The sequence below is a fragment of the Sorex araneus genome, chromosome 6, assembly GCF_027595985.1.
Source record: "Sorex araneus isolate mSorAra2 chromosome 6, mSorAra2.pri, whole genome shotgun sequence".
NCBI classification, from domain to species: Eukaryota; Metazoa; Chordata; class Mammalia; order Eulipotyphla; family Soricidae; genus Sorex; species Sorex araneus.
The window spans coordinates 19,360,497-19,388,097 of NC_073307.1; the positions used below are offsets into that span (position 1 = coordinate 19,360,497).

At 50.6% G+C, this 27,601-nt stretch overlaps 1 protein-coding gene across 5 annotated transcripts; it reads right to left on the bottom strand.

Moving 5' to 3' along the window:
* Positions 1-1,253: 1,253 nt before the first annotated feature.
* RNF14 (ring finger protein 14) lies at positions 1,254-25,942 on the bottom strand. Of its 5 annotated transcripts, none has more exons than XM_055142637.1 (9): positions 25,821-25,942; positions 23,237-23,402; positions 19,868-20,036; positions 18,335-18,486; positions 14,128-14,655; positions 13,055-13,283; positions 7,764-7,936; positions 5,522-5,652; positions 1,254-2,873 (listed from the first exon to the last, which is right to left on the bottom strand). In XM_055142637.1, the coding sequence occupies exons 3-9, from the start codon at positions 20,019-20,021 to the stop codon at positions 2,816-2,818; spliced, it is 1,425 nt and encodes a 474-aa protein (XP_054998612.1). In that variant the 5' UTR covers positions 20,022-20,036; positions 23,237-23,402; positions 25,821-25,942; the 3' UTR covers positions 1,254-2,815. The 5 variants fall into 5 exon arrangements, with proteins under 5 accessions (XP_054998612.1, XP_054998611.1, XP_054998613.1 ...); XM_055142636.1 differs by lacking the exon at positions 25,821-25,942 and adding an exon at positions 25,545-25,770; XM_055142638.1 differs by lacking the exon at positions 25,821-25,942 and adding an exon at positions 25,460-25,479.
* Between the last annotated feature and the right edge of the window lie 1,659 nt (positions 25,943-27,601).

The following is a 27,601-nucleotide window of genomic DNA, read 5'->3' on the forward strand; positions in this document are numbered from 1 at the left end:
AAAAGGACACTGCTCTGAAGTAACTATGCAAAGGATTTAAGGAGAAGAGAAAAGCAATATTTACATGTTAACAGAGTCTGATTAGGAGATACAGGTGATTGACTGGTTGGGGAAGCAGAACACAAAGAAAGAGGTTACAAATAAACACAGAGAAACACAGAGGAATGGGAGCACTGTAATGGGAGTAACCCAATAAACCTAAGCTTCCTGTGGCAAGGCAGAAAGGACAAACCAATGTTATCCTACAACTGACCACTGAAGATTCATGTTTTTTTCATTTAAATCACAAAGGGGAAAAAAAAAACATTTCTTTTATAAACTAGATTTAAACGCATCTTTCCTCCCCCTACATTAACAGAATGTGCAAAAACCTCTGATTATCTTGAGAGCCCGGAGAGATAGGACAGGGGCTAAGGCACTTTCTTCTTGCACATCAGACCTCAGCTCCATCCTTGGTCCCCGAGGCACCACCAGGAGTGATCCCTGAGTACGGAGCCAGGAGTCTCTAAGCACTGCCGGGTGTGGACCCGAAACCCCCCCTAATTAAATAAATGACCTCTAGCATCTATCAGCTAGCCCAGGACCTTAAGAGCTGTGAGGGGGCTATCACTGCAAACATGTGAACTGAACCTAATTCAAACACAGAACCACTGTTTCTGGATGTATATTATATAATCAATTGCTGCAATCTTTGACTTTTTAAGTTTGCTTTAGGTCTTATATAAAATATGCTACAGAGGTCCAGGATATAGACCCCAACCCCTAAGTTCAGCCTACTCCCAGGCAAAAGGGATTCTGGGTGGTATTCCGTTAAATATTTCTTCTCACTTAAAAAGAAAATGTACCCAGAAGGGACCAAAGAGAGCAAAATGGGCTGGAGCTGGGGTTCAATCCCCTTCAATCCTCTCAGCTCTGCCAGGAATGACCCCTGAGCTCAGAGCACTGAATCCCTAAATAACTGCCAGTAACCACCCCCCTCCCAATTCTCACAAAACAAAAGGTAAAGTAGAAAAATGCTTGGGTCGGGGATCCTACAGCTTGAGGGGCTGCAGTCATGCTTGGTACTTATCCACAAGGCTCTAGGTTCCATCTTCAGCACCGCATGGTCCAGCCACAGTACCAGTGGGCACCATAGTGCTGTTGGCCCCTGACCAGCGCTGGGGAGGGCCCACCACCCACCCACCCACTCACCCCCTTCCCACCCCCACCCCCCACTGCCCATCCATGACGGGGTTAAAAAAAATAGAATGCACGTTTAAATAGTTTTATTTTTTATTTATTTATTGTCTTTTTGGGTCACACCCAGTGATGCTCAGGAATCACTCCTGAGTGCTTAGGGGACCATATGGGATGCCGGGGATCGAACCCAGGTCAGCTGCATGCAAGGCAAATGCCTTACCTGCTGTCCTATCACTCCGGCCCCTAAATAGAGTTTTAAAATGTGAACATAGCCCTTAATGACAGAAGAAGTAGAAGCTCTAATCTAATCATAAGACAGTTTTTTAATTCTTTTTATTTTTAAGATTAAGCATCCTCATTAACAATCCAGAAGCAGTCCTTGGAAGTAACCCGGTGGGAACACACACATCTTAAAACCCATCCCCCAGTTCTCAGTGAGAGGCAGGAAAAAAGAACATGTTCACAGTCACGGCCGAAGCCTCGGTCCTCTTTCTCCTAAAATCTTACTCCACTTACCAAACCATAAGAAAAGACAATTTTTTTCAAAAAGCCATCAAAACCTAGACACGGGGATCGAGGTGTCACACTAAAATCACCCCCCACCCCCGAAACTGCTGCTGGGAAAAAAAAGAGGGGGCGGGGGAGGGGAGCGGGCAGGAGGGCACGGCCACCCCAGCTCAGTCCGGACAACTCTCACAGAGAACTCAGGAGGGCAGGGCCGGAGCCACCAGAGTGTGCAATTCAAACCGTAGATGGTTTTTCAAAGTTTGACTTGTTCTATGTGCCTTTCTCCTAGCCCAGCCAAGGAAACCCGCTGTGGGCGGCTGGAGTTGATGCAAAAATTGTGCTGACCGAAAGAAAGCAGAACAAGGGGCAGGCAGAGAACAGAAGGCAGAAGGACCCCTTCCACTGCCTGGGGAGGCTGAGCAGGGCGGAAGACTCTTCTGAGCCATGATCGGGAAATTAAGAGATCTGGATCAGGAATAATGGACTAGCACGTATTAGGCGACCCACATTGTGAATACTTTTTGAGACATCTGAAAAACAGAAAAAAAAGGACAAAAATCTCTATTCTGAGAAGCAGTAGATGAAATGATTTGGGTCACCCAATCAGAGTAAAAGGTTCCATCCAAAGACAATTAACTTCGCAGAAATTTAGATAGGAAGGAATTTAAGAGAGTGAAAAATGAGATCTGGCTGTCAGACAATTTTAATAATGCTTCTACCCTCTCCAGCAGTAAAAAGGGGGTGCCCGACAAATGTCCTAGAGGGTTTCTTTCAGAGATAAAAGGTCCGTAAGTTCAACTCTCAATCTCTCTCTCTCCTGACATAAAGCTTGGGAAATAAAAAATAAATATTGAATTTTTAACTATTCAGAGCTTCTGAACTATTAATATTTGCCTAGTTCTCATGTTCTGAACCTTTGGCTTAATTTTTTCAACTGTAGTACATTGAAAAATGTCTGAATGTGCCTTAATCAGTAGTACCACATGAAAATACAAACAATTGTTTTCCCACAGCATCAACACAGGAAGGATGAATGGATGGTACCCTTAGCAGCCTGCAGTTACTTGGTATCCTCGGCCAAAGGTTAGAGCAAACCCGTCCCCTCTGTATGGTGAGCAGCAGGAGGTAACTAGTCTTCAACCTCATCTTCCCTAATATCTCCATTAACATCCACAGCTTGGAATAACCTGGAAGCATAAGGAACACATTTTTAAGCACCTGGAAGAAAGTTAATATACTTTCACTGGTTTGGGGTCCACACCTGGCAATGCTTGGGGTTACTTCTGGTTCTGCACTCAGAAATTATACCTGGTATGCTCAGAGGAACCATACAGAATGCCGGGGATCGAACCCAGGTCAGCCTCGGGCAAGGCAAATGCCCTACCCACTGTGTTATCACTCCAGCCCCATAAAACACTTTTTTTTTCAAACAGCTCTAATATGACTCAAAATAGTGTACTTGCCTTGTCTGTGTAAGGACCTGGGCTTGATCCCAAGCACCACCAAAAAATAATAATAGGGGCTGGAGCAATAGCACAGTGGGCAGGGTGTTTGCCTTGCGCACAGCCAACCCGGGTTCGATTCCCAGCATCCCATATGGTCCCCCGAGCACTGCCAGGAGTAATTCCTGAGTGCAGAGCCAGGAGTAACCCCTGTGCATCGCCGGGTGTGACTCCCAAAGAAAATAATAATAATAATAATAATAGCCCTTTTAGGGTTGGGGGACGAGCTCAAAGGGTGGGGGCACACGCCGAGGGCCTGAGTTCCCTGCCCAGCCCCCGCAGGCACTGAGCAGCCCCACCATGGGGCTCAAGTACTGAACTGTCAGCTCCACATTGAGAGTGGGCCTGCGCTCTCTGAGCACTGTCGGGGAATCCCCGCCACCCCCCACCCCGATAAAGGATGGCTCTTGTAGAAATTGAATTCTAGAGCCAGAGACAGACAGTAACAGGAGACGCATGCCACCAAGAACGTGTGAAAAAGAGGGCAGGGACAGGGCTCGAAGGGCTGAATCAGGCTGGCGGCCAAAACTCCAACCCTCCAAGCCCTGAGCAGACCACAGCGATGCTGGGCGAGGCCCCAGACCTGAAAGGCAGCCCGGCACACCCCAGACACAAGGACAAGAGCCCTGGGCACTGCCATGTGTGGCCGCAGAAGAGAAACTCCCCCAAGGCAAGAGAACTACTCCACTCGGCACCCCGAAGGGACTAGCCACTGCATCTGGAGGTTTTATGTTGCCAATCTGTCTCCCTTGTGTTTCCTGAAACTTGGACAGACCGAGTCCCCACTGCGGGCACCCTGCGGTCATCCACGAACGACAGGGGCCAGCTCGGGCCGAGTTCAGGGCTGCTGCAGAAGGGAACCAGCATGTCTGTGCCAAAGAATCACGTCACAAACGACTCATCACCACAAAGAAAACTGACCTCTATCTAGCATGCAACTGCCCGTGACGGCTGACCATCGCACTCACAGTGGAACAGCCTGACATCATGGAGCTGACGTGACGTAACATGAAGCAAGTGTCGCCCCTCAGAAGTGGTGACAAACACGTTACTCTACACTGAGTAGGACTTCAGTCTAGACTGAACTTTGTTTTACAGGGAACAGAGGACAGAGAAGCAAACTAAAAGAAACCACAGAGGAAGGAAACTCTGCAGGGAGACGTTACGCCAGAAAACCGGTCTGCACTTTTCAGACGTTTAAAACACACAGAGGGCAAAACTTCTCTGTGTTAAGAGACTAGAGACACAGAACCAAATATAGTAAGTGAATGTCACTAGAGCCTGGTTCAGTCAAAACAGTCTTAAAAGGAATTTTTAGGAATAACTAAGTTTTAAATGGCCCCTAGAAAATGTCATTAACATATAATACGTCATAGTTTTACTGTTACACAGATAATTTTCTTAAAATATAGTTTTCCTGATACACAGATAATTTTCTTATCTTGGAGATCCACATGTGAAAATCAGGAGATATGAAGCATCCTACTTCCAATTTAGGGTCCACTAGTATGAGGAAAAAGAGCAACTACTGCTGAGTATTATTAACTGTTAATTTGGGGGGCAATTTTTTTTTTTTTTTGCTTTTTGGGTCATACCCAAGGATGCACAGGGGTTACTCCTGGCTCATGCACTCAGGATTTACTCCTGGCAGTGCTCAGGGGGCCATATGGGATGCTGGGAATCAAACCTCGGTCAGCCGTGTAACTTTTGTTATGTTTAAAGGCTGGTGTGATAGTACAGCAGGTAGGATGCTTGCCTTACATGGGGCAATCCTGGGTTCGATTCCCCCCCGCCCCTGCATCCCTCATGGTCTTCTGAGCCCAGCCAGGAGTGATCCCTGAGCAGCACAGAGCCAGAAGTAGGCCCTGAGCACTGCCAGGTGTGACCACAAACCAAAAATAAACAGAATTTTTCACTGTACAAAGATGAGCCTCTGAGGCTGGAGAGATTCCAGGGTGAAGGCATTGCCGTACACGCAGGCGGCTACGCTCCATCCCCAAGCACTGCCAAGAGTGATGCCTGAGCACCGCGGCGAGAGCACCCCCATGCACTGACAGGTGGTATCCCCCTAAAGCCAAGCTGGGGTGAAAGCAATAGCTCAAGGGGCCTGTCGGTGTGTTTCACATGCTGGAAGCCCAGGCAAAATCCCCAGCCTGGTGTGGCCCACTGAGCACTGTGCCTAGAGCAGCCTCCAAGCACCATCGTGGCTGTAGCCCTAGAACAACGACGAAAACCATTCCCAAGCAGCACATTCCCAAGAGAAGACCATGGAAATGAATATCCACGGAGGGCAAGAGAACTCCCGGGGCAGAAAGGACGCTGCCCCCACCTACCGGTTGTAACAGGGGGAGTCGGGGTTGTTGAAGTGATGGTACGGGTTTCCCCGAGACAGGGGGCTCACGCAGATCCAGCAGAAGTACTGCTTGCAGCCGGTGCACGTCATCTTGTTGCAGCCATCTAACTTCTGGGGTGACAGCAGGAAAGACAAGAGTAAGCAGACGGTAGCAACAGGCTGCTCCGGGCCAGCCCGGCTCAGAACGACAGGCCAGAGACACACCGGCCACCCGAGACCAGCATCCGAGGCCCACTCACAGGACGCACAACATCCAGCCAGCGTCCCTGCCACGGAGGACGCTGGGAAATCTCTCCTGGTAAATGACAGAGACGAACCAAATGTGGGTCGTGTGTGGAACTGGTAGATATTTAAACGCAGAGACTTTGAAGACAGGATTTTTCATGTTTTACATAAAAATAAGCGAATGTAAGTCAACCTCCGGCTGTCGAGCCCCTCTCTTCATGGGCTGAGGCGGGTCAGGAGTGGTGAAGGGGGGGGCCCGAGCCACAGTACAGCAGGGAGGGCTGTCTGTCTTGCACACGGCCATCCTCGGTTCCTCGAGCACCACCAGGAGTAATTCCTGAGTGCAGAGCCAGGAGTAACCTCTGAGCATCACCGGGTGCTTTCCCTCAATTTCCACCCCCCAAAAAAAAAGAAGAAAAAAAGCCTTTAAAAAGACTGCCCTCTTCTACAATGGAGTCACTGGGAAATCATCGCCGGGCTCAGATCAGATAAAAAGAAATAGAACAGAGTCAAATGCAAAGATATTCACATTTATATATAGCCTTCATTTATATTTATCTCTAGATGGCCCCCTGGCACCCGACTCAGGAGTAGGCCGGGAGCACCACTAGCTGTGACCCCAAAACAAAACAAAGCGTCCTGGATACACGGTCTGGAGGGCCTGAGGTGCAGCTCTGTGAGGCCCTGGGCCCCAGACGGGACCACACATGCAGCCTGAGAGTTTTCACTTAAATCACGGTTAAGAGTCAGTGGGGGCGCATATGCTGCCTGAGCTCATGTACTGCTTGTGCCCACGTGGCCGAGCACATGTGTCGCCCGCATCTCCCCCTTGAGATGTGTACTTTCATGCTTTCGTGTCCAGTGCTAGGATGTGTGTAGAGCTTCCTCCACCCTTGGAGAAGCCCGAGTTCTTTCTTGAGCACGTTACTCCTACTGTTTTTCCTTTTCCACTTATCCCTTCCTCCTTCCCTCAGAAACCTCTAAATAAAATTTATTTACTTAAAAAAAAAAAAGTCAGTGGGAAGGGCCGGACAGACAGTACAGAGGGTCAGACATTTGCCTTTCACACAGTGGACATCAGTTCACTCCTGGCACTGCATACGTCCCCCACACCTACCCCATCCCCTGCCAGCTGTGATCCCTGAGCACAGAGCCAGGAGCAATCCCTCAGCAGGGGTGTGGCCCCCTAAAAACAAAAGAAGAAAAAGTTACCAAGCTAAGAGACCAGTGTGGCTCTAATAGGGGCTCTTCACAGCCTATTGAAATTCGAGGCAGACAAAAGTGGGAGAAGAGCTGTCCCCTGCTGGAGCCACAGAGTAGCGGGGAGGGCATTTGCCTTGCGCACAGCTGACCTGGGCTCAATTCTCGACATCCCATAGGGCCCCCTGAGCACCACCAGGAATGATTCCTGAGTGCAGAGCCAGGAGTAACCCCTGAACACCACCAGATGTGGTCCAAAAACCGAAATAATCAAATTAAAAAAAAAAAAAAGGCAACCCCCCCTTTATTTTTAGGCGTTGGGGAACATCCCCAGCAGTGCTAGGGGCCACGCCCGGCAGTCTGCCTGCACCTGTCCGGCTGCGCAGGCTGGAGGCTCACTGCTCGGCCAAGGGTTCTCCACTAAGGCTTAGGGAGGGAGGGGGTCACACAGGGGCCTCCCTACATAGACACACACACCAGCCCTGAGCCAGCGCCCGGCCACCTGGAAAGCTCATTTAAATAGGACAGGGCTGGAGTGACCGCACAGCGGGGAAGGAACTTGCTGTCCTGGGTTCGATCCCAGCACCCCATATGGTCCCCGAGCCCCCCGGGAGGGACTCGGCGCTTCTGGGTGTGGCCCCAAAACAAAAACAAAAACACGACACAAAAGAAATCTTCACCCATTAACTAGTAACTAGTAATGAGCGTGTGTTTGGGCTGAATCGATGATGAAGTGTGTTCTCTTAATGCGCCCGAGGACTAAGCAGTCTGCCCGTGCCCAGCACGCGAGCATTTACCTCGATGGGGGTCCCACAGCACGGGCAGCCCTTGGAGTTCTTCTCTAGCCAGTCCTTGCTCTCCATCTCCTCCAGCGCCTTCTGGATCACCCTCTTCCCATACCTCTGTTCCAAAAATATTTTACTGGCCTCATCCGCCTGCAGGTACTCATTTTGTAAGTCTCTTAATTTCTCTGCAAAGTGAGAGGGAAAAGGGAATCTTATGACACCTTTGCGATGCTGACCCCAAGCCGCCTGACAGGATTGGCTGACAATGTCGCAACTTTCTCCCAAGGCGATAATCCAGCGCGAGAGACGAATCGAGCAATGACAAATTCAATGTCCAAGGGAATAATTATGGGTGAGTCACCGAAAGACTGACTATCCAGTTATTAAACACTTAATTAGGATGTCTACAACCCATTAATCTATTCATTATAGAAACCGGGGTGGGGGGGGGAATGTATTTATCTGTGGTAGAATCAGGTAAAAAGGACAAACCCCAAGTAGAAAAGTTGGACTACTTTTGTTTTGCTTTGTTTTTGCTTTTTTTTGGGTCATACCCGGCGATGCACAGGGGTTACTCATTACTCCTGGATCTGCACTCAGGAATTACCCCTGGTGGTACTCAGGGGACCATATGGGATGCTGGAACTCGAACTCGGGTCAGCCACGTGTAAGGCAAACGCCCTACCTGCTGTGCTTTTGATCCAGCCCCAGAAAAGTTGGACTTTTTAAAGGAAGTAGAATCAATTATCTTCTCCTCGATTCGTACTTACTACTATTGGTGTCTGTGCAACTGGCAATACACAAATATAAAGAACGACTTCTCGCAAAGGGAGCAATAGCACAGCGGGGAGGGTGTTTTCCTTGCATGCAGCCGACCTGGGTTCAATCCCCGGCATCCCATATGGTCCTCCATCACTGCCAGGAGTAATTCCTGAGTGCAGAGACAGAAGTAACCCCTGTGCATCACTGGGTATGACCCAAAAAGACACAAAAAAGAGAATGACTTCTCCAAAAGCCACAAAGGTCAAAAGAGACAGCCATGAGCCACTAAGTCAGTGTCACCTTATGATCAACGAACAACGCCAACCAAACACAGGCCCTTCCAGCTTACTAACCGCTCAAATCTAGATGTTTAAAAAAGCCTGAATAAAATCTACCACCCAGAGCCAGAGTGACAGGACAGCAGTTACGGTGTTTGCCTTGCAATGCGGCTGATCCAGTTTCGGTCCCTGGCACCCCAGATGGCCCCGAGCCCAGGCGGGAGTGATCTCTGATACTGGCGTGATGGGGTTGAGATCTGAGGTCGGGAAAACTATACACATGGAATTTGATCATGGCTGATTGTAAAGTTGGGTGTTATGAATAACTTTGTAAATTACTGCAATATCTCAATGAAAAATTATAAAAATAAATAAATTAAAATAAAATCTACCACCCACAGGGCCCGGCCAAGTCCCTCCCGCCAGCTCCTCCCGACAGGTGGGCAGGCCCCTCTGGCTCTGTCACGTACCTCGTACCTCGAGGAGAGCAGGCCAGCAGGCCACCGAGGCTCCCAAGGCTCAGTTCAGAGACAAAAGGCTTTTGTTCACTTTCTATTGCCTTCATTTTCCACCTCGATTAATTAAAGACCTCTCTCAGCAGCACTCTGCCTCTTTTCTCCCTAATGACTCTCTCTTACTGCTGAGGGTCTGTCTCCCCTCTGCACCCCTGGGCCTCACACAGGAATCCTCCCTCCTGCTCTGCCTCCTGGAGACGCTGCAGGCTGGTCACTTTTCATCCCGTCTTTATTACTGTCAAACTGTCCCTGCCATGGTTGCGGTGACCCAGGGAAGCCCCCTGAGTGGTGCTGTCTGCACAGCTGGCCGCTGGGTTCTGGCGATGGTACCAGGGACCCAGATGGCAGTGCCACAGGGCCATCCACGGGGGCTGCTGGGGACTGCACTCTCCACCTCTGAGCTATCCTTGGGCCCCATCCCGTCCTTGTGATGCTGTTGAGGCCACTTCAGGTGGCAATGTGATGGCAGAGACGACTCCTGGGCCCCACAGGTGCAAGGCAGGTGCTCTATACTGGGGCCTGGCTTGGCATCTATTTATTTATTTATTTATTTATTTGCTTTTTGGGTCACACCCGGCGATGCTCAGGGATTACTCCTGGCTCTGCACTCGGGAATCACCCCTGGCAGTGCTTGGGGGACCATATGGGATGCTGGGAATCAAACCCGGGTCGGCCTCGTGCAAGGCAAACACCCTATCCACTGTACTATCACTCCAGCCCCCTGGCCTGTCATTTTTTATCCCTCTCATAATCCAAAGCACTTCTGTGTTCCTAACCTTAAGGACAATCGTAAGGTTAAGACTCTCTGTCACTGGGGGCTGGAACAATAGCACAGTGGGGAGGACACTTGCCTTGCATGTGGCTGACCTGGATTCAATCCCCAGCACCCCATTTGGTCCCCAAGCCCTGTCAGGAGTGATCCCAGAGCGCCAAGCCAGAAATTACTCCTAAGTACAGGAAGGAAGGAAGGAAGGGAGGGAGGGAGGGAGGGAGGGAGGGAAGGAGGGAGGGAGGGAGGGAGGGAGGGAGGGAGGGAGGGAGGAAGGAAGGAAGGAAGGAAGGAAGGAAGGAAGGAAGGAAGGAAGGAAGGAAGGAAGGAAGGAAGGAAGGGGAAGGGAGGGAGGGAGGGAGGGAGAGGGGGAGGGGGGGAGGGAGGGAGGGAGGGAGCCAGAGCGATAATATGCAGCCAATCCGGGTTCAATCCCCGGTATCCCATATGATCCCTTGGGCATCACCAGGAGTAATTTCTGAGCACAGAGCCAGGACTAACCCCCCACTCCAAAAAAGAAAAAGATTGTCCTTAAGGAGAAAAGTTATTCCACTAACGCTTCACAATAATAATTTATCAATTCTACCTATTTTTCTCCTCCGCCCCTCTTGGAGAGTCCGGCAAGCTACCGAGAGTATCGCGCCCGAACAGCAGAGCCTGGCAAGCTACCCGTGGCGTATTGGATATGCCAAAAACAGTAACAATAAGTCTCACACTGAGAGACAATACTGGAGCCCACTCAAACAAATCGATGAGCAACGGGATGACAGTGACAGTGACCTATTTGTCACACAGTAGCACCGTGTATACACAGTATACATGGTACACACATAGATGTGCATATGTAAATGTATATACAAAGAGATTCCTAATTTGGTGAAACCCCCAAATCTGTCGATTCCCCCCCTCCCCCGTGCTGTGAAAGGCCTGAATCACACTCTAGCCCCTCAGTGACAAGGCCTCAGACGCCAGTGAGCTGTGACTGTGAGCTGTGACTCGCCCGACGCTGTGAGTCTCCACTCGCACCCCTGCCCTGCCCCATCGCTGTCCCCCATGGCTCCTACCAATGCTCAGATTCTGCTCTGAGCAACTGGAAATATCGCCTCCTTCTCCTCTCGGGGTACTTTCTTGGAGATAATAGCATTCTGCTAACAGCAGCAATTAGTAACTATAGTAATAATTACATTCATAATTATCCTTTTGCATTTTACACGTTTTAGTCAACTGTTCTTAAAATATCTATGGGGAGAAAAAAATCCATTTTCTCGCCCACTGTCAAGGATCAACAGCAAAATACAACCAAATGAACTATTAGAAAAAACAAAAAGTGAAAAGCAAAAAGATACAAGACAATTCTGGGTTGGGGAGAGGGGCTTGAGACCACACCTGGTGGTGTTCAGGGACCCCGCGTCCCCGCCGCCCCCTCAACCCCAGGACCATACGAGATTCTGGGATTCAAACCAGTGCCACGAGCCAAGCAAGAGCCTTAACCTGTCTCTGTGGCCCCGACTTATTTTTCTTTTTATTAAATTTACTGCCCTAAAAATTCCTTTGTCAAATCTAAATGCTTCTCGTACCAACGTCTCCATCTCTCGATGTGCCTTTCACAGACCAGCAAAGCGAAGGGCCAAGTGGCTCTGTGACAGCCCGGCCCTGCCATCACCCGCGCAGTGGCTACCGTCAACCCCGCTCCTCTAAGGACAGCCAAGGCCCTGGGGCCCACGGGCTGGCGTCTCAGTCCTTTTGGACCGGAAATGGCAAACAGGCCACACCTGGGCGTCCCCTCAGCACAGCGCCCCTTTCTGCAGTGCTGGTCTGAGGCCCAGGCCTCCCTCGACGACCAGTTTGACGACGTGCCGGGGAAATACGCGAGGCAGCACCCCAGTCTACGCTGCCCTGTGTGGCCGCCAGACTCCTCTCTGGAATGCCTGTCCCTTACTTAAACAGCAACAACACACACAGTCTGAGACTAACCCCCAAGGGCAACAGAAACGAGGGCCCCAAGGCCGGGTCGGCGGTTGAAGCCTGTTGTACGTGAGAGAGGGGGCTGGGGGGGTGGGAGTTAGGATCGAGAAGTCCACCACGACAATGACAGCTGGAAATGATCACTCTGGACAAGTACTGAGTGCTGAAAGGCAGTAAGGAAGATACAAATAACCTTTCAGTACCTGTACTGACATCCATAATGACCAGAAGGGGAGGGAGGGATGGAGGGAGAGAGAGGAAGAGGAAGGGGGTAGAGGGAGAGAGAGAAGAAAGGTGCCTGCCACAGAGGCAGGCTGGGTGGGAGGGACGGCAGAAGAGAAACTGGGGACAGTGGTGGTGGGAGGTGTACACTGCTGAAGGGACGGGTGTTGCTGGGAACACTGACTGAAAGCCACTGTGAACAACTGTGTAACTCTGCACACATCTCATGATGATTCCATTTTTTTTTTTTTTTTGCTTTTTGGGTCACACCTGGCGATGCACAGGGGTTACTCCTGGCTCTGCACTCAGGAATTACCCCTGGCGGTGCTCAGGGGACCATATGGGATGCTAGGAATCGAACCCGGGTCGGCCGCGTGCAAGGCAAACGCCCTACCCGCTGTGCTATTGCTCCAGCCCCTGATTCCATTTTTTAAAAAAAGAAGACAGGAATGAATGGCTGTCCCTAAAGTCTTCATGGCGGGTTTCCTGGCCAAATTCAAGTCTTACTCAAGCCACTTTGCCAAGCCCTGAGTAAAAATCACCACCAGCCAAACCACCCAACCCCTTTCCCTTCGGAACACCCGGGGCCTGTGACGTGTTTTTCCCTCTTCTCGGCACTCACTGCCGCCTCCGTCCCCGTTCTGTGGGCTCTCCCCTCTCTACCCACACAGGGCATTTCGGCCCTGCTCCGCGCCCAGAATCCAGGCAAGCGGCAGGCACAGAAATGTCTATGTGAAGGGGCACTTGCATAGTGCGGAGGCCCCTGTGGGCCGTGGTCCCGTGGCGACTCACCCGCGGTCACCTTGCACGGGGAGAGCCCGTGGTAGGTGAGCCGGCACAGCGTGCAAAAGGCGAAGTTGCAGCTGGAGCAGATGCCCATGGTGCAGCCGGGCTCCTGCATGACGGGCAGCTGGCAGCAGGGCCGTGGGCAGTACACCACGTCGGCCATCAGGTCCAGGGTGGACTGCAGGAGCAGGCGGTCGTACCGGGCAAACAAGTCTGCGTCCACGAGCTCTTTGACCTGGAGGGCAACGCACGACCAGTGAGTCTGACAATTCCCCAACCGGCCCCAGTCCCGAGGAGAGCCTGGGGCCTGCTGGCACAAGCCCGGTGCCCAGACAAGGGCTGGGGCACACGCCTGGCACACAGAGGCCCTGGGTTCAACTCCCAGCATGGGCTGGTCCCCTGAGCACCCCTAGGCCAGCCCGGAGGCCCCCTGCACTGCTGGGTGTGTGGAGCCCTGGGCCGAGGAACCCCTGGGAAGAGTGCCGGGCGCCCCGAGCACTGCTGGGGAGACAGAGACAAAAACAGCACAAAACCCCAACAAAGGAGGACCAAAGGCTCTATCTTGATCGGGACGGTCAAAGGACGGGCCGCACACCCGTCAGGGGATGCCAACGGCACACTGCAAATGGGGAAGCCGATGCCAGAAACAGGATTGTGTGTTTGAAAAGCCAAGTGACAACCTTGCCTTGTACGCACTCGGCCTGGACCCAATCCCCGGCACCCCATACGGTCCCCACAGGCACCGTCGGGAGTAATTCCAGAGTGCCAAGTCAGGAGTAACCCCTGAGCATCGCCAAGTGTGGCCCCCAAACAAAACAAAAACAGTCACCAGCAGCAAACACCCTTGCCCCACGGCCACCCAGGGCACCTGATATGGTTCCCTCAGCCCCACCAGAAGTGACAGGCTGTAGTCTCCAAAAAAGGGTAAAAGCAGATCCCAGCGTTCCTGACAGGTTAAAACTTGCCAGCTGGCTCCATGGCCTCAGACTGGCCCCGTGAGCCACAGGAGGGCAGTTCCGAGGAGGACAGTCGCTGTACGGGCGAGAGTTGGGGCACTGGTCAGCAGAGGGCGGAATTACCTGACCCGGAGTGGCTACTGAAGAGCACTTGGGTTCTGGGCAGTTGAGGCAATGCACCTGGCCATCTCTGATCTGGATTTCAAAGTAGTCCTTCAGACAGGCTTTGCAGTACACGTGCCTGCACTCCAAGAAGTACATGCACTCGCTCCCCAGCTTCTCGCTGAAGCAGATGTTGCACAGGAACAATTTACTGTTGAAGCACTTGGTCTGCTGGGCTTGATCAAAGTCCAGGATTTCCTGGATGAGGCTGGACAGCGACTCCACGTCCTGCACGGCTCTCTCGTCCACAACTTCCTCTGGGTCTGCATCCGAGCCGGCAGCACCTCCAAACTCCAGCTCGGGGCTGGGAGGGGCCGGCGTGGTCCTCCACTGCCCCAGTTTTGGAGACCCCATCTTGAGCTCGAAGGGAGAGACGATGTTCAGGTACGTCAGCGTGTCTTCCTTAAGGAACTGCATCCAGGCGAACAGGACCACGCTGCCGCGATGCTCCTCCCACAGGTTGTCCAGGTGCTTGCAGAGAGCAGAGAGCTGGAAGGAAGCGCAGGGGAGCGGGTGAGCTGGCTACGACGGTGCGGTCAAGGCCGGCCTTCCCTGGGCAGCTTTTAATGAACGAGCAAGGCCCTTATGTTTGCAGACCTCATCATTTTGGCTTTCTAAACGGCTAGGACAAGCGAGGCTGTACGACAGCGCTAAGATTCTAGGGACACTTCTCCAATGGTTCCGCAGGGACCCGGGGCAGAACACCAAGGCGGCAAGTACAAGAAGTGCCATGAAAATAAAGAGATAGGGCCCAACGCCCCTAGGCGCCAGGCTAGTGCTGGCAGAGAAGGCACAGAGAGAAACTTTGTCCTTGTTTCCGGTTTTATACTGCTACAAATCTTGTGTAGGAGACGCAGCTTAACAACGTGTATGCCTTTGGAGTCCTAGCCCTGTAGGAACTCTGAAATAAAGGCTAGGCCAAGTTTTAAAGGTACCACGCAAGGCGCCAGGGGGATGGCTTAGAGGGCGGAGGAGGAACTGCTCTGCGGGCACCTTTGTCCCTGGCACACAGCTTCTGGAGACGGCTGACCACGGCCTTAGGAGCTCCAGCTCCTGGGAACTACCAAAACAAAACAGACCCTGGGTGGGGGGCCACCCCCAGGAATGCTGGGCGTGGGGGGGCGGGCTGGGGGTCATCAACACTCCCCCAGAAATGTTCTGCAGGTTGGCGGGGCTCTGAAGGAGCTTGGGTCCACTTGGGGGGACCTGTGGTGGCAAGGACTGAACTCAAGGTCTTAAAAGATTCAAGGCATGCGTTCGACCAACTGAGCTATCTCCCTGCTCCCCCTCCCAATTTTAAATTAATTCTAACCTTTAATCTTATCAAAGTCACTCGTGAAAGAAGCACTCACAGAATCCTTATGATTTGCTCTACAAGCTTGCTTTTACTAAGCAGTCTGGGCTTATGCCAGACCCTGGCTAGTGATGGGACAGGCTGCTATCAAACCTAGGCATGACAGCAGACCTAAAAGCCTGGCTTGGCTGCCACGGGAAAAGTTTAGACTTCCTACAGCAAGCAACCAAAGTTCACACCACTCGGAGTTGTCCTCCTCACAAGTGATTTGGGGGGCCAGAGAGACAGCACTGCGGGGAGGGCAATTCCCTTGCACACGGCTGACCCAGGTTCGCTCTGCAGCATCCCATATGGTCCTCCAAGCACTGCCAGGAGTGATTCTAGGAGTAAGCCCTGAGCATTACTGGGTGTGGCTGCCAAACCAAAAAAAAAAAAAAGTGGTGTATTTGGGTTCGGTGCTGCCTTGCATGTGGCCAACCCAGGTTCAATCTCCAGCACCCCATAGGGTCTCCTGAGCACTGCCAAGAGTTTTCCCTGACCACAGAGTCTAAGCACCACTTTGGAACCCCTCTCTCCTCCAAACACTGTATCACTGTATCACTGTCATTCCGTTGTTCATCAATTTGCTCGAGCAGGCACCAGTAACGTCTCCATTGTGAGACTTGTTACTGTTTTTGGCATATAAAATATGCCACGGGTAGCTTGCCAGGCTCTGCCATGCGGGCGAGATACTCTCGGTAGCTTGCTGGGCTCTCTGAGAAGGATGGAGGAATCGAACCTGGGTTGGCCATGTGCAAGGCAAACGCCCCTACCCGCTGTGCTATCGCTCCAGACACACACACACACACACACACACACACACACACACACACACACACACACACACACACACACAAAGCGTCTGATATGCAGCTAAATTTTGTAAATTTAAATCGCGAATGAAAAAGAATCACACTATTTCTTGCTCTGCATAGTAGGCTAAACAGTGACCAGTTCAATTTTAGAAAGTTAATGCTTTTTCACAGTCATGCTTTTGGTAAGCCAGCTAAAATCTGTAAAAGACAAACAGTACTAAAAGGAAGCTCTGAGTATCAGCTGAGTCACCAGATCTAGCAAAGAACACATTCTCCTCCATCCTTTCTTCTCTAAAGCAGTAAGAGGGATGTGAGGGAGAAAGAGAAAGAGCAAAAGGGAGACTGTGTATGTGTGTGCAGATATACACAGACATAAGGGGAGAGATAAAGGAAAGGAACAAAAAATTCAGTTTATTTCCATTCTATTTATACCAACCACAGTTCAGTGGAAGATGTTTTATGTCCATCTCGTCATCAGGCGAACTTCACAGAGATAGGGTATAAGGTCGAGCAATCAACACAAATTAACCAGAATTGAAAAAATAAAAATAAAAATAAAAAAGCTGTAATAGATGAATTAAAAATGACACGTCAGGGGCCAGCAAGTGGGGCGTTTCCATTGCACATGGTAGACTCGGATTTGATCCCTGGCATCCCACAGGGTCCCCCAAGCATCGCCAGCATCCTGAGTACAGAAGCAAAAGTAACCCTGAGCACCACTAGGTATGCCCAAAAAAGTTAAAAAAAAAAAAAGTCACAAATATGCACAAAAATTTGACTCTTTGTGCAATTTTAGCAATAGAACATAAAAATAATAAGCAACTCTCCTCTCCTCACACCTCCAAAAGCAGGCATTAGGTCAAAGCTTTATGACTATAATCTCGAAACATCGACCAAACTCCCAGTCCATGCATCTGTGGTGTCCACTGCATGGATGGGAAGTCTCAAGAGCTCTCTGGAAAAAGAGGATGAGGAAGATCTAAATAACTCAATGACCACTGACTGAAATGTCAAGCCCTCTTGCTATTCTTGAGAAAATCATCCGTTCTCTTGCGTGCACCTCACAGATGTTACAACGGAATCCCTTCCTTCAATTCTCGATTTCCCCGTGTTTGAAGTTCAAATTTGTCCTTATAACCACGAGCTTCATTTTACGAAAGCGCTCTCATGTCAAAGATGAGACTGGTGGGTGGGAAGAGAATGGAAATCACACGACCACGAGAGCAGCTGCTGACAAGCTGCCCTTTCGGGTCAAACAACTCTGACAGCTTTTGTCTTAATATCCATCAGCCCATCACTCTTCATCGGGACTTCTAGAAAAGTAGCTGCTATTGATCAATTATCTACCCTGGGATACTTTCTATTGGCGTGGGATCAAATTTATGTCTCAATCAAAGTTGGGCTGTTACCAAGAGAGGCTATATAATCTAGAGGAAAATGAAGGCTCACGATCAAGTTTCCAGCCTCAGTGAGGGAGCTGCCGCTTCACTCAACGCTGCTATTTGTGTGTACTTACATCGACGTGAGCTCGGTAAGCATTTACTATTAATATACAGGACTTTAAAAATAAAGGCCCTTAGTCAGTTTACTCAGAAAATTCATTTATTATAACTGCATCAGCTTAATGTTAATCCTCCCGAATCAAACCTTCATTTAAGTAATGGAGAAGGAATTACGATTAAAAAAAAATAAAATCTAGGAAAACGAGGAGGTCCTGCTAGTCTCCATTACAACACCGATTCAATGAGAAAATGGTAAGACAAGAGAAACAATATACTTGATCACAATTCATAATGATTAATCCTACTAATTACTGCCGCGCCTTTCTAAAACAACAAACATTTTAAATTCATTCAACATTAGAAATCATGAAGGCGAGGGGAAAATTAACAAAATCAAAGTCATTTGTTCTTCATGCACTGAATTTATAATAATCAAGGGTAGTTGGAAATTAAAGAGGATTTTTTCCTTTTTTTTTTTAAAGTTTCTGAAAATGGAGAAATTAAGTTTCGGGTCTAACCTGAGTTGGTGACAGCCATTTGCCACTAAGTGTGAATGAAGGTGGGGAGGAAGATGGATAATCTGGTGGCAGTTCAAAGTTCAGCACAAGTGGAGGCAGAAAGCAAATGGTGTGTTCAAAGCCACCATTCTGGAGACACTCATTTGAATTGCCTGAACCAAAAAACAAAGATTAGAAAGGATCAGTGGGTCGGCACTGCAGTGTCGTGACTGAGGAGCAGTGCCCAAGAAAGACCTAAGGCTTCAGCTGAGGGGATTCAAGACCCTCCTCCAAAGCCACCTCTGTTCCCTAATTTTAACCTTATAGCCACCACCTTAAAAAAGACTCAAAGAGCCCTTGAAAAATCTGCTAAGCCCATGGAATTTACAGTGAAGACACAACTTCTTTTTGTATGAGTTTGAGTCCAATTCCTAAACTCATGAGCTAGTGACAAGCTCCAGGTTTTCTTTTGTTGTCTTACCGTGCAGGACTTAAAGACACAGACTGGAGGAAAGGAGGCTTATTTCTTTTTTTTTTTTGCTTTTTGGGTCATACCTGGCAATGCACAGGGGCCACTCCTGGCTCTGCACTCAGGAATTACCCCTAGTGGTACTCAGGGGATCATATGGGATGCTGGGAATCGAACCTGGGTCGGCCGTGTACAAGGCAAACGCCCTACCCGCTGTGCTATCGCTCCAGCCCCAAAGGAGGCTTATTTCTAAGAACGGCCCGTGACCTACTCGACCCAGTGGGTACTAACCACCCATGCATTAGGGGTGGGAGACTTTGTGCCGACACAATGATCTCCCGGATGAGAGCAAGATACAGCACATAACTCTCTCAGAATCAAGTTTTGTTTTAAAAGGTCCTGCTACGTCTGGCATTTTGTTCCCATGTTCTTTTTGCCTCTGGGGGCCACCCGCCGCAATACTGCATGCCTGCGACTGAACCCAGGTGTCATGCATGTAGGGCGTGCAGTTCACGCTTTGCACCGCCAGCCGTCACCTTACTTTCTTGACTTAATGCCTTTAGAGTAGAGACATTTTGTGAAAGTGTGAATCCAAGTCCTCTGTGACTACATCAAAAGAAGTTTTTTATTCATCTTGCTGTTTCTCCTTGAAGCAAATGTCACATGGCCACAGAGTCACATGGTTATGGGATGTGAAATCACTCTAGAAAGGGAAGTAGTACTCACCACCCCCACAGTCCTTTAAGGTGGTCCAAGTGTCTCCATAGACATTATTTCCTTTTCTCTCTGATGAGCACTATTTAACAGACAGACTTGCTGCAACTAAACCATGTGTTCGAAGACTGAAATGCATGAAATGATTGTGCAGGATATATTCCAATGCAGCGGTCCAAAAGGTGGGGTTATCAGACTGAAAGCTCTGAAAGCCACCACTCTGATTTTCAATTAAAATTAAAACATGCATTAAATACAAAGGCGACCACAGGTCACCAATGCCTTAGCCACAAGGGAATCATTTAGGGTCCAACGAGACACCAAGAATAATCTTTACTTTAGAAAAAAGGTTCGGAAGCCCCGGGACTAACCTCTCACAAATATCTTGAAATTCTGTGGCAAGTCCAAGTGGATCCTGGTCTCCCCGCCTTGGCCAGTCTCTGCTTTCCTAAATTCATCTCCGTCATAAATGCTCGCCAGCGCCAGCAACTCATCCTCCTGGGCCTCTCGGTCCTCAGACGACATTTAATTCCTACAGAGCTGAAGAGAATCCACCAAATCCAGTTAGGAACAGTAAGGGCAGAGACGTGGGAAAAGTAAAGTGACGCAAGAACTCGCCTCACGTACAGGTGCCAAAAATAAACCAACCAGCACTTTTCAGCCAGACACAAAATGACAGGCATAGCCAAGATTCTAGAAATGGCACTGGAGGAGCAGCCACTTTAAACAAGGGTGGTTAGAGCCCGGCCTTCCTCTCAGTACAGCAAGGTCATTCAGAGGACAAGTCACCGATTACTTCTGACTTGCCCACTGAACCTAGCAAAATGCTTTGTTCACATGCACCCCTGATGGCCTTCTCAAATATAAATGAAAGGGCTTTTATTTATTTATTTTTGCTTTTTTTGGGTCACACCCGGCGATGCACAGGGGTTACTCCTGGCTCACGCACTCAGGAATTACTCCTGGCGGTGCTCAGGGGACCGTAGGGAATGCTGGAAATCGAACCTGAGTTGGTGCGTGCAAGGCAAACGCCCTACCTGCTGCGCCATTGCTCCAGCCTCAAGAGGGCTTTTTTTTTTTTAACGTATTAATTTCCCTTAGATTTTTATTTGTATGGGGGCCACAGCCGGTGGTGCTCAGGGCGTCCTCCTGGCTCTGCACTCAGGAATCACTCCTGGTGGAGCTTGGGAATTGAGCCTGGGCGTGTAAGGCAAACACTCTAGTGGCTGTACTAGTTGTGCTCTCTCTCTGGCCCCAACCTTAGGTTTTTCTTTTCCATTTGTTTGTTTTAGGGTCACACCCAGCAGCGCTCAGGACTCACTCCTGGCTCTGCACTCAGGAATCACTTCCTGGCGGGGCTCGGGATGCCAGGGAATGAACCCGGGTCGGCTGCATGCAAGGCAGGTGCCCTAACTCGCTGTACTATTTGCTCCGGCTCCCTTAGATATTTTTTAACAGGAGCTACTGCCATGGCACTAGGAGTCTTCAGTCTCAGAGAAATGAGCCTGACTACCGGCAGCTCAGAGGCCCCAGAGTCACACGCAGGACTTGATGCATGCAATACTGGGGACTGAACTCAGGGCACCACACACGCCAGGGAAGTGCCACACCAATTTGAGAGCCAGGATTCTCAATCAAAAGCTTATTTGAAAACAAATAAGGAACACAAATGAATTGGAACAAATGCATCTCCACCCCTTCCCCAGAAGTTATCTTAAAGTACTATAATTTCATAGCAATTTTCATAGGGCTGGAGATGATAATATTGATAACAGTTGCTTTGCATGTGTGAAGTCCTGTGTTTATTACTTTATCTGGGGGGGACCATATCCAGCAGTAATTTGGGGAGAGCACGTTATGCACTGTATGACAGGGGGTCCTGTTATGCATTATAGGATGTCTAACATCATCTCTGGCTTCAGTCGACTAGATGCCAACACATTCTCTCAAAAGTTGCGGCAATCAAAAACATCTCCTGGTCGGGGCTGGAGCAACAGGGGGTAGGGTGTTTGCCTTGCATGAGGCCGAGCTGGGTTCGATTCCCAGCATCCCACGGGGATTCCTGAGTACAGAGCCAGGAGTAACCCCTGTGCATCACCGGGTGTGATCCAAAAAGCAAAAAACAAAAACAAAAACAAACAAAAAAACATCTGGTAAGAGTCAAATGTGGCGGGGGGGGGGGGGGGAGGGCCAAATAGTTTGCTGTGATAAACACGGTGTTCTGGAGACTGTAACGGGGACTAACAGAGGACCCTCTGTGATGAGGGATCTCAGAGTACCAGCCTTGCAACCGCTAGGTCTGGAGTTAGGACCCCTGGCACCCCAGAGGCATCCTGCATGATCCTGGCACACTCATGCTCTGCCGTCTGAGCCTCAGAGCTCTGGCAGTCTGCTATGCTGGGCACCACAAGCAATCTCTGGTCTGGGGTGGCAACCACCCCCCAACCTGACATGCTACCCCCAGTAACACTCAAGGAAAGGGGGAAGAAATTAAACACCATGTTAGACAGTGGAATAAGGATTAACAGAGGGGCCAGAGCGATACATTGACTTAGGTTCGACACCCCAACATCCCATATAGTCCCCCAAGCACTGCCGGGGGTAATTCCTGAGTGCAGAGCCAGGAGTAACCCCTGGACATTACTGGGTGTGCCTGCCCCCCCAAAATAATTTTTTAAAAAGAATAACTGAGGAAGCAGCAAAATAACACTATGAAATGACACCATATTTTATCAAAGTGATTTTGAGATTTAAAGTTATTTAAAAAAACATTAAGAAGGAAAAGCTACAACTAAAATGTGGGAGGGATACTGGGAACAATGGTGGAGGAGAATGGGCACTGGTGGAGGGATGTAAACAAAATGCGAGCATGAAAATTCTTAAGTTTGTAACTGTACCTCACGGTGATTCACTAATAAAAATTAAAAAAAAATAATAACAGGGGCTGGAGCAATAGCACGGTGGGTGGGGCGTTTGCCTTGCACGCAGCCGACCCGGGTTCGATTCCCAGCATCCCATGTGGTCCCCTGAGCACCGCTAGGAGTCATTCCTGAGTGCAGAGCCAGGACTAACCCCTGTGCATCGCCAGGTGTGACCCAAAAAGCAAAAAAAAAAAAATAATAATAATAATAACATACAGAAAGAAAAAATAAAAAAAATAAAAAGAAGTGAATCGATTTCTTTAGCACAGTAACTAAAAGGCGCATCATAATTTCCGATAATTAAAATGTGGGGAAAATATATAAGGAGAACCCTATGAAAAATTACTTGTTTTTTCCCCTTTCAGGTTGCAGTGTTGGGGACCCAATCCAATGCCAGGGAAATAGCTCAAAAGGCAGGAGTGCAGGCTTCGCACAGGGGGGCCCAAGGTTTGATCCCCTGTCCTACATGGTCTCCTCAAATTACTGTTGGTATGGCCGTCGAAATAAATAAATCAGCCCAGGACTCCACAGGTGCAAGGCAAGTGCTCTATCAATGAGCAATATCTTCAGACCCATGAAAATTACTATAAAATTAGTTATTATGATAATAATAAATCAACAAATGTAAGCCTTTGGGTTTGGTCCCTGGCAATACACAAAAAGCTTGGAGTAGGCTCTGAGCACTACCAAGAGTGGTGAAACAACGGCGCCAAACCACTCCCATTTTTCGAACAAGCATCTTCTTCCAGCAGGTAATGGTCTGGCTAAAGCTGAACCTCTAAGACACGGTGACATGTCCTATCTGAGGCCAGTGAGTACCTGTTAATAACCACCAGAAGAAAAGGATATTAACAGCGCGGTCTGGATCTCAGTTCAAGGTCTGGAGCGGGTGCAAATCCCATGGATTCTGAAGACAGCGGAGAGGGGCCAGCTGGGGCGGGTAGCCGTGGAACTCATACTAGACATACTATAGAAACTCAGCCATCTGCAAGGAGGGGTTGAGGAGGATGTTAGAAACCTCTGGATTACCACAATTCCCCACTCAAGAGAAAAAACATCCCGGCTCCCACTACGGCCGCACGTCTGTCCGGGAGAATCCAACAGAGCCCAGTGGTGAAAGGGGCGTTTGTGTCTCTGGCAGAGACAGACCTTCTTATCTCTCTGCCACAGCCTTGGGAGGAGCCGAGAGGAACCCCAGGGTCACTGGGAAAGATTGCACTTCATGCCACGGGACAAACACCTTCGTGGGTTTATTTGGGTTCCTCTTTCTTCTGCTGTTTCTATTCCGAGTTTTCCCCCTCACCTGCGAGTGAGTAAATCCTGCCAGCAACATTCACCCGCCCAATTAACTGATGCCTACTAAGTGGTTTAAAACACAAGTGGAGGGCCGGAGCGATAGCACAGCGGGTAGGGCGTTTGCCTTGCACGCGGCCGACCCGGGTTCGATCCCCGGCATCCCATATGGTCCCCCAAGCACCGCCAGGAGTAATTCCTGAGTGCAGAGCCAGGAGTAACCCCTGAGCATCGCTGGGTGTGACCCAAAAAGCAAAAAAAAAAAAAAAAAAAAAAAACACAAGTGGAGACAGAAACACAACACACTGTCAGTTCTGTTCTCAATGCTCCCAAGTCCGGCTTTGGAACTGTGAGAGGGTGACAAGGGTGGTCCACAGATGGAGAAGAGCCCGGTGAGGTACCCTGAAATTACTGTCCCCTCCCCCAAATCACTTCAAAAACAGATTTGGGGATGTGTGACTCCGTGATAAGCTTAAGAACCAAGACCAGAACCGAATCAGCTGTGTATCGGTTATACCCCTCAAGGACTCTCTCAGTCCTTTCACAGGAAAACCATCTGACCAAGTGTCAGACAGAGATGATACTGGAATTAATTTTTCCGTTTCTTCCTATTCAAACATTTACAAATGATGTGAGAGACGAAATTTGTTCCCGGTTTCAGGCCAGTGTTCGGCTGCTTGCCTGGCTATCTGCATCTCCTGCAAAGCTTTGAAAAATCTCAACACCAGAGAGCCGAGCGCATGCTCGCCACGGAGGAGACCCCAGTTTGATCCCCAGCACCCCAGGGTCCCACAGCAGAGAGCTGGGAGAAGACCCCCAGCTATGCCAGGTGTGGGCCCCAAACCAAACATAAGTCTCACTGCCCAGGCGGCCCTCCAGCTCTCCTGATTCTAATGGACAGCCAGACGGTCCCTCCCACCAGACCCCTGCTTCGGACTCACCACCTGGCCCCAATTCCTTAATCCCCATCACTGGCCATCATTTCCTTCTGATTCTACTCAGCCCTCAACACCTACCTCCAAAGTCCCTGTATTATACAGAATTTCCTTCCCATCAGATGCATATCTCACTTTAAAAAAAAAAAAACAAACTGCAAACTCGACTGTTGGCTTCCTGAGACATTCTCATCCCACTTACGCTACGTTACAACGGGACCTAACACTTCCCGGCCTCTATTACTCATCTCTACTTTCTTGAACAGCACGGGGCAAAGTCTTCTTGCATCCGTGCACGGCAGGACCTTTGCATGAGAGACTGCAAACATGAGAACTGAAAGGGGCGCGACGGCGGGGGCGCTGGGTAGAGACGCGGAACCCAGAGGCTAGGAAGAGTCGGGGGGCGGCAGGGCCGCAGGAGGCCGGGTGGGGCGTCACGGCGGGCGGGCGCAGGGCCGGGACCACGCTCGCCCAGTGCCCGGGCCGGGCGGGGCGCCCCTTCCCTTCCAGGCACCGCCCCGGGGAGGAGTTCCCGGCACCCCGCAGCCCTGACTTATTCCCAGATAAGAAAAGAAGAGCGGATGGGGTGGGGTCTTTTTCCCTCTTCCTCCCGGCACCAAGGTCAGGCCGCCGGCACAGCCCTCAATCTGGGCTCGGCCCACCCCGATCCTTCGTCCTTAGCAGCGAATAAACCCGGGCGCCCCTTGGCCCAGAGACCCGGGGCGAGTTACGGACGAGTTTGGGCAAACCGGAAGCCGCTGGCCCGGAGGGGAACCCCCACCCCGCCCCCCTGGTTCTCGCGGGCCACACACACCGCGCGCGGGCCGGCGGCCGGGCCGGGCCGGGGGTCCCCGGGGCTCCCCTCGCGGGGTGCCGGCCGGGCGGCCGCTGCCACTCACCCCGGGTTCCGCGCTGCCCCCCGCGCCGGGGCCCGGAGGGGGCGGGCCCGGGCGTCCCCCCCGGGGGCAGGGCCTCCCCCTTCCTCTCCCGAGCACCCCAGCCGAGCACCCCCGCCGGGGTCCGAGGCGCGCTACGGGGGGGCGCCGGCCGGGCTCGGGGACTCGCGCGGCAACACCCGGCGCGCACGGAGCGCGGTGCCCGCCGGACCCTTCCGGCCGCCCCTCCGAGCCCGGCCCGAAAGTTCCGCCCCCGGCCCCCGCCCGGGGTCCCCTCACCGCCGCTCGCCGGCCCGGCCCGGAGACGCCCCGCGGCCCCCGCGCGCCGCCTCTTCCGTCCTCGCCGCTGTCAGCTGAGCCGGGCGGGTCGCACCGGCGCCCGGACGCTCTGCGCAGCCGCCGTGGTCGCCCCGGTGCCCTCGGCTGCCCCCCGCCGGCCGGAGGCGGCGGTGCAGTCGCCACCACCTCCCCCCGCCTCGCTGCCCAGCCGGCACCTGCTTTGGCAGAGGTTGATCCAAACGCAGATTCTTGGGAGGAGAGGTTGGAGGGGGTCGAGGTCCAGGGGGATCTGGGATGATACGGCCGAGGAATCCGAGTTTTTAACCAGTCCCGGGAGGAGATGGGGAACTGAGTCTACCTGGAGGCAAGATTTTTAACAAGGCTAAATTTATACATTTATATATTTATAAATTTAACAATCCTCTCCTCCGCGTAGACTAAGCAATTCTGTTTGCTCTCTCCTGAATTCCGACTCCCTCCTCGGAAATGCTGTGCATCTTAACTGGCGCCTCTATCCTGGGAGTATTTACTTATTGTTCCTATTTTAATAATAATGTGGTGATGTGTTGTAATAATAATGTTGTAATATTAATGTGGTTATATTATAACATATTACCACCCTGTTGTAATGCTACCACCCTTACTGAGCAGTTAGGATGCTTCAAAAAACTCTGCTACGTGCTTTGTGTACACGACTCTCATCGTTATAACCACGTAATTAAGGCACTATTTATTATTCCCGCTTTACAAAAGAGCAAACTGATAGGGGCCGAGGATAGGAGCAGAGTATAGCAGAGGGTAAGGTGCTTGCCTTGCCTGCAGCTGACCCAGGTTCAATCCCTGGTATCTTATATACCTGGAGTGATCCCTGAGTGCACAGACAGAAATAATCCCTGAGCACCGCTGGGTGTGCCTGCCTTCTCCCCAATAAAAAGAAACAAATGAGCAAATTGAGGCTTAGATTCAAAGGACAGTGACTATTGCCCCACCAAGAGGCTAAGTGGGTGCCTTGCATGTTTGAGGCCCTGGCACCTTTTTTTTTTTTTTAAGGCATCATCTGGGGGCTAGAGCGATGATAGTACAGCGCATAGGGCGTTTACCTTGCACGCGGTCAACCCTGGTTTCGATTCCCAGAATCCCATATGGTCCCCTGAGCACTGCCAGGAGTAATTCCTGAGTGCAGAGCCAGGAGTAACCACTGTGCATCGCCAGGTGTGACCCCCCCCAAAAAAAAGAGCATCATCACTGTCATCCCATTGTTCATCGATTTGCTCGAGAGGGCACCAGTAACGTCTCCATTGTGAGACTTGTTGTTACTGTTTTGGGCATATCGAATACGCCACAGGGAGCTTGACAGGCTCTGCCATGCGGGCGGGATACAGGAATTAAATTTTACAGGACTGGAGCGATAGCACAGCGGGTAGGGTGTTTGCCTTGCACGCTGCCGACCCGGGTTTGATCCCTAGCATCCCATATGGTCCCCTGAGCACCGCCAGGAGTAATTCCTGAGTGCAGAGCCAGGAATAACCTCTGTGCATCACCAGGTGTGACCCAAAAAGAAAAAAATAATAAATAAATAAATAAATTTTACAAAATTTTATATACAAAAAATTAACCTAAACTGGATTAAAGTTTTAAATATAAGAACTATAGCTTTAGGGGGCAGAAAGGCATTACAGGGGTTTAACCATGCACCTTTCATGGGACCCCTGGTACTATGGATGGTCCCCTGAGCACCACCAGGAGGGACACCTGAGCACAGAGCCAGAAGTACCCCTCTG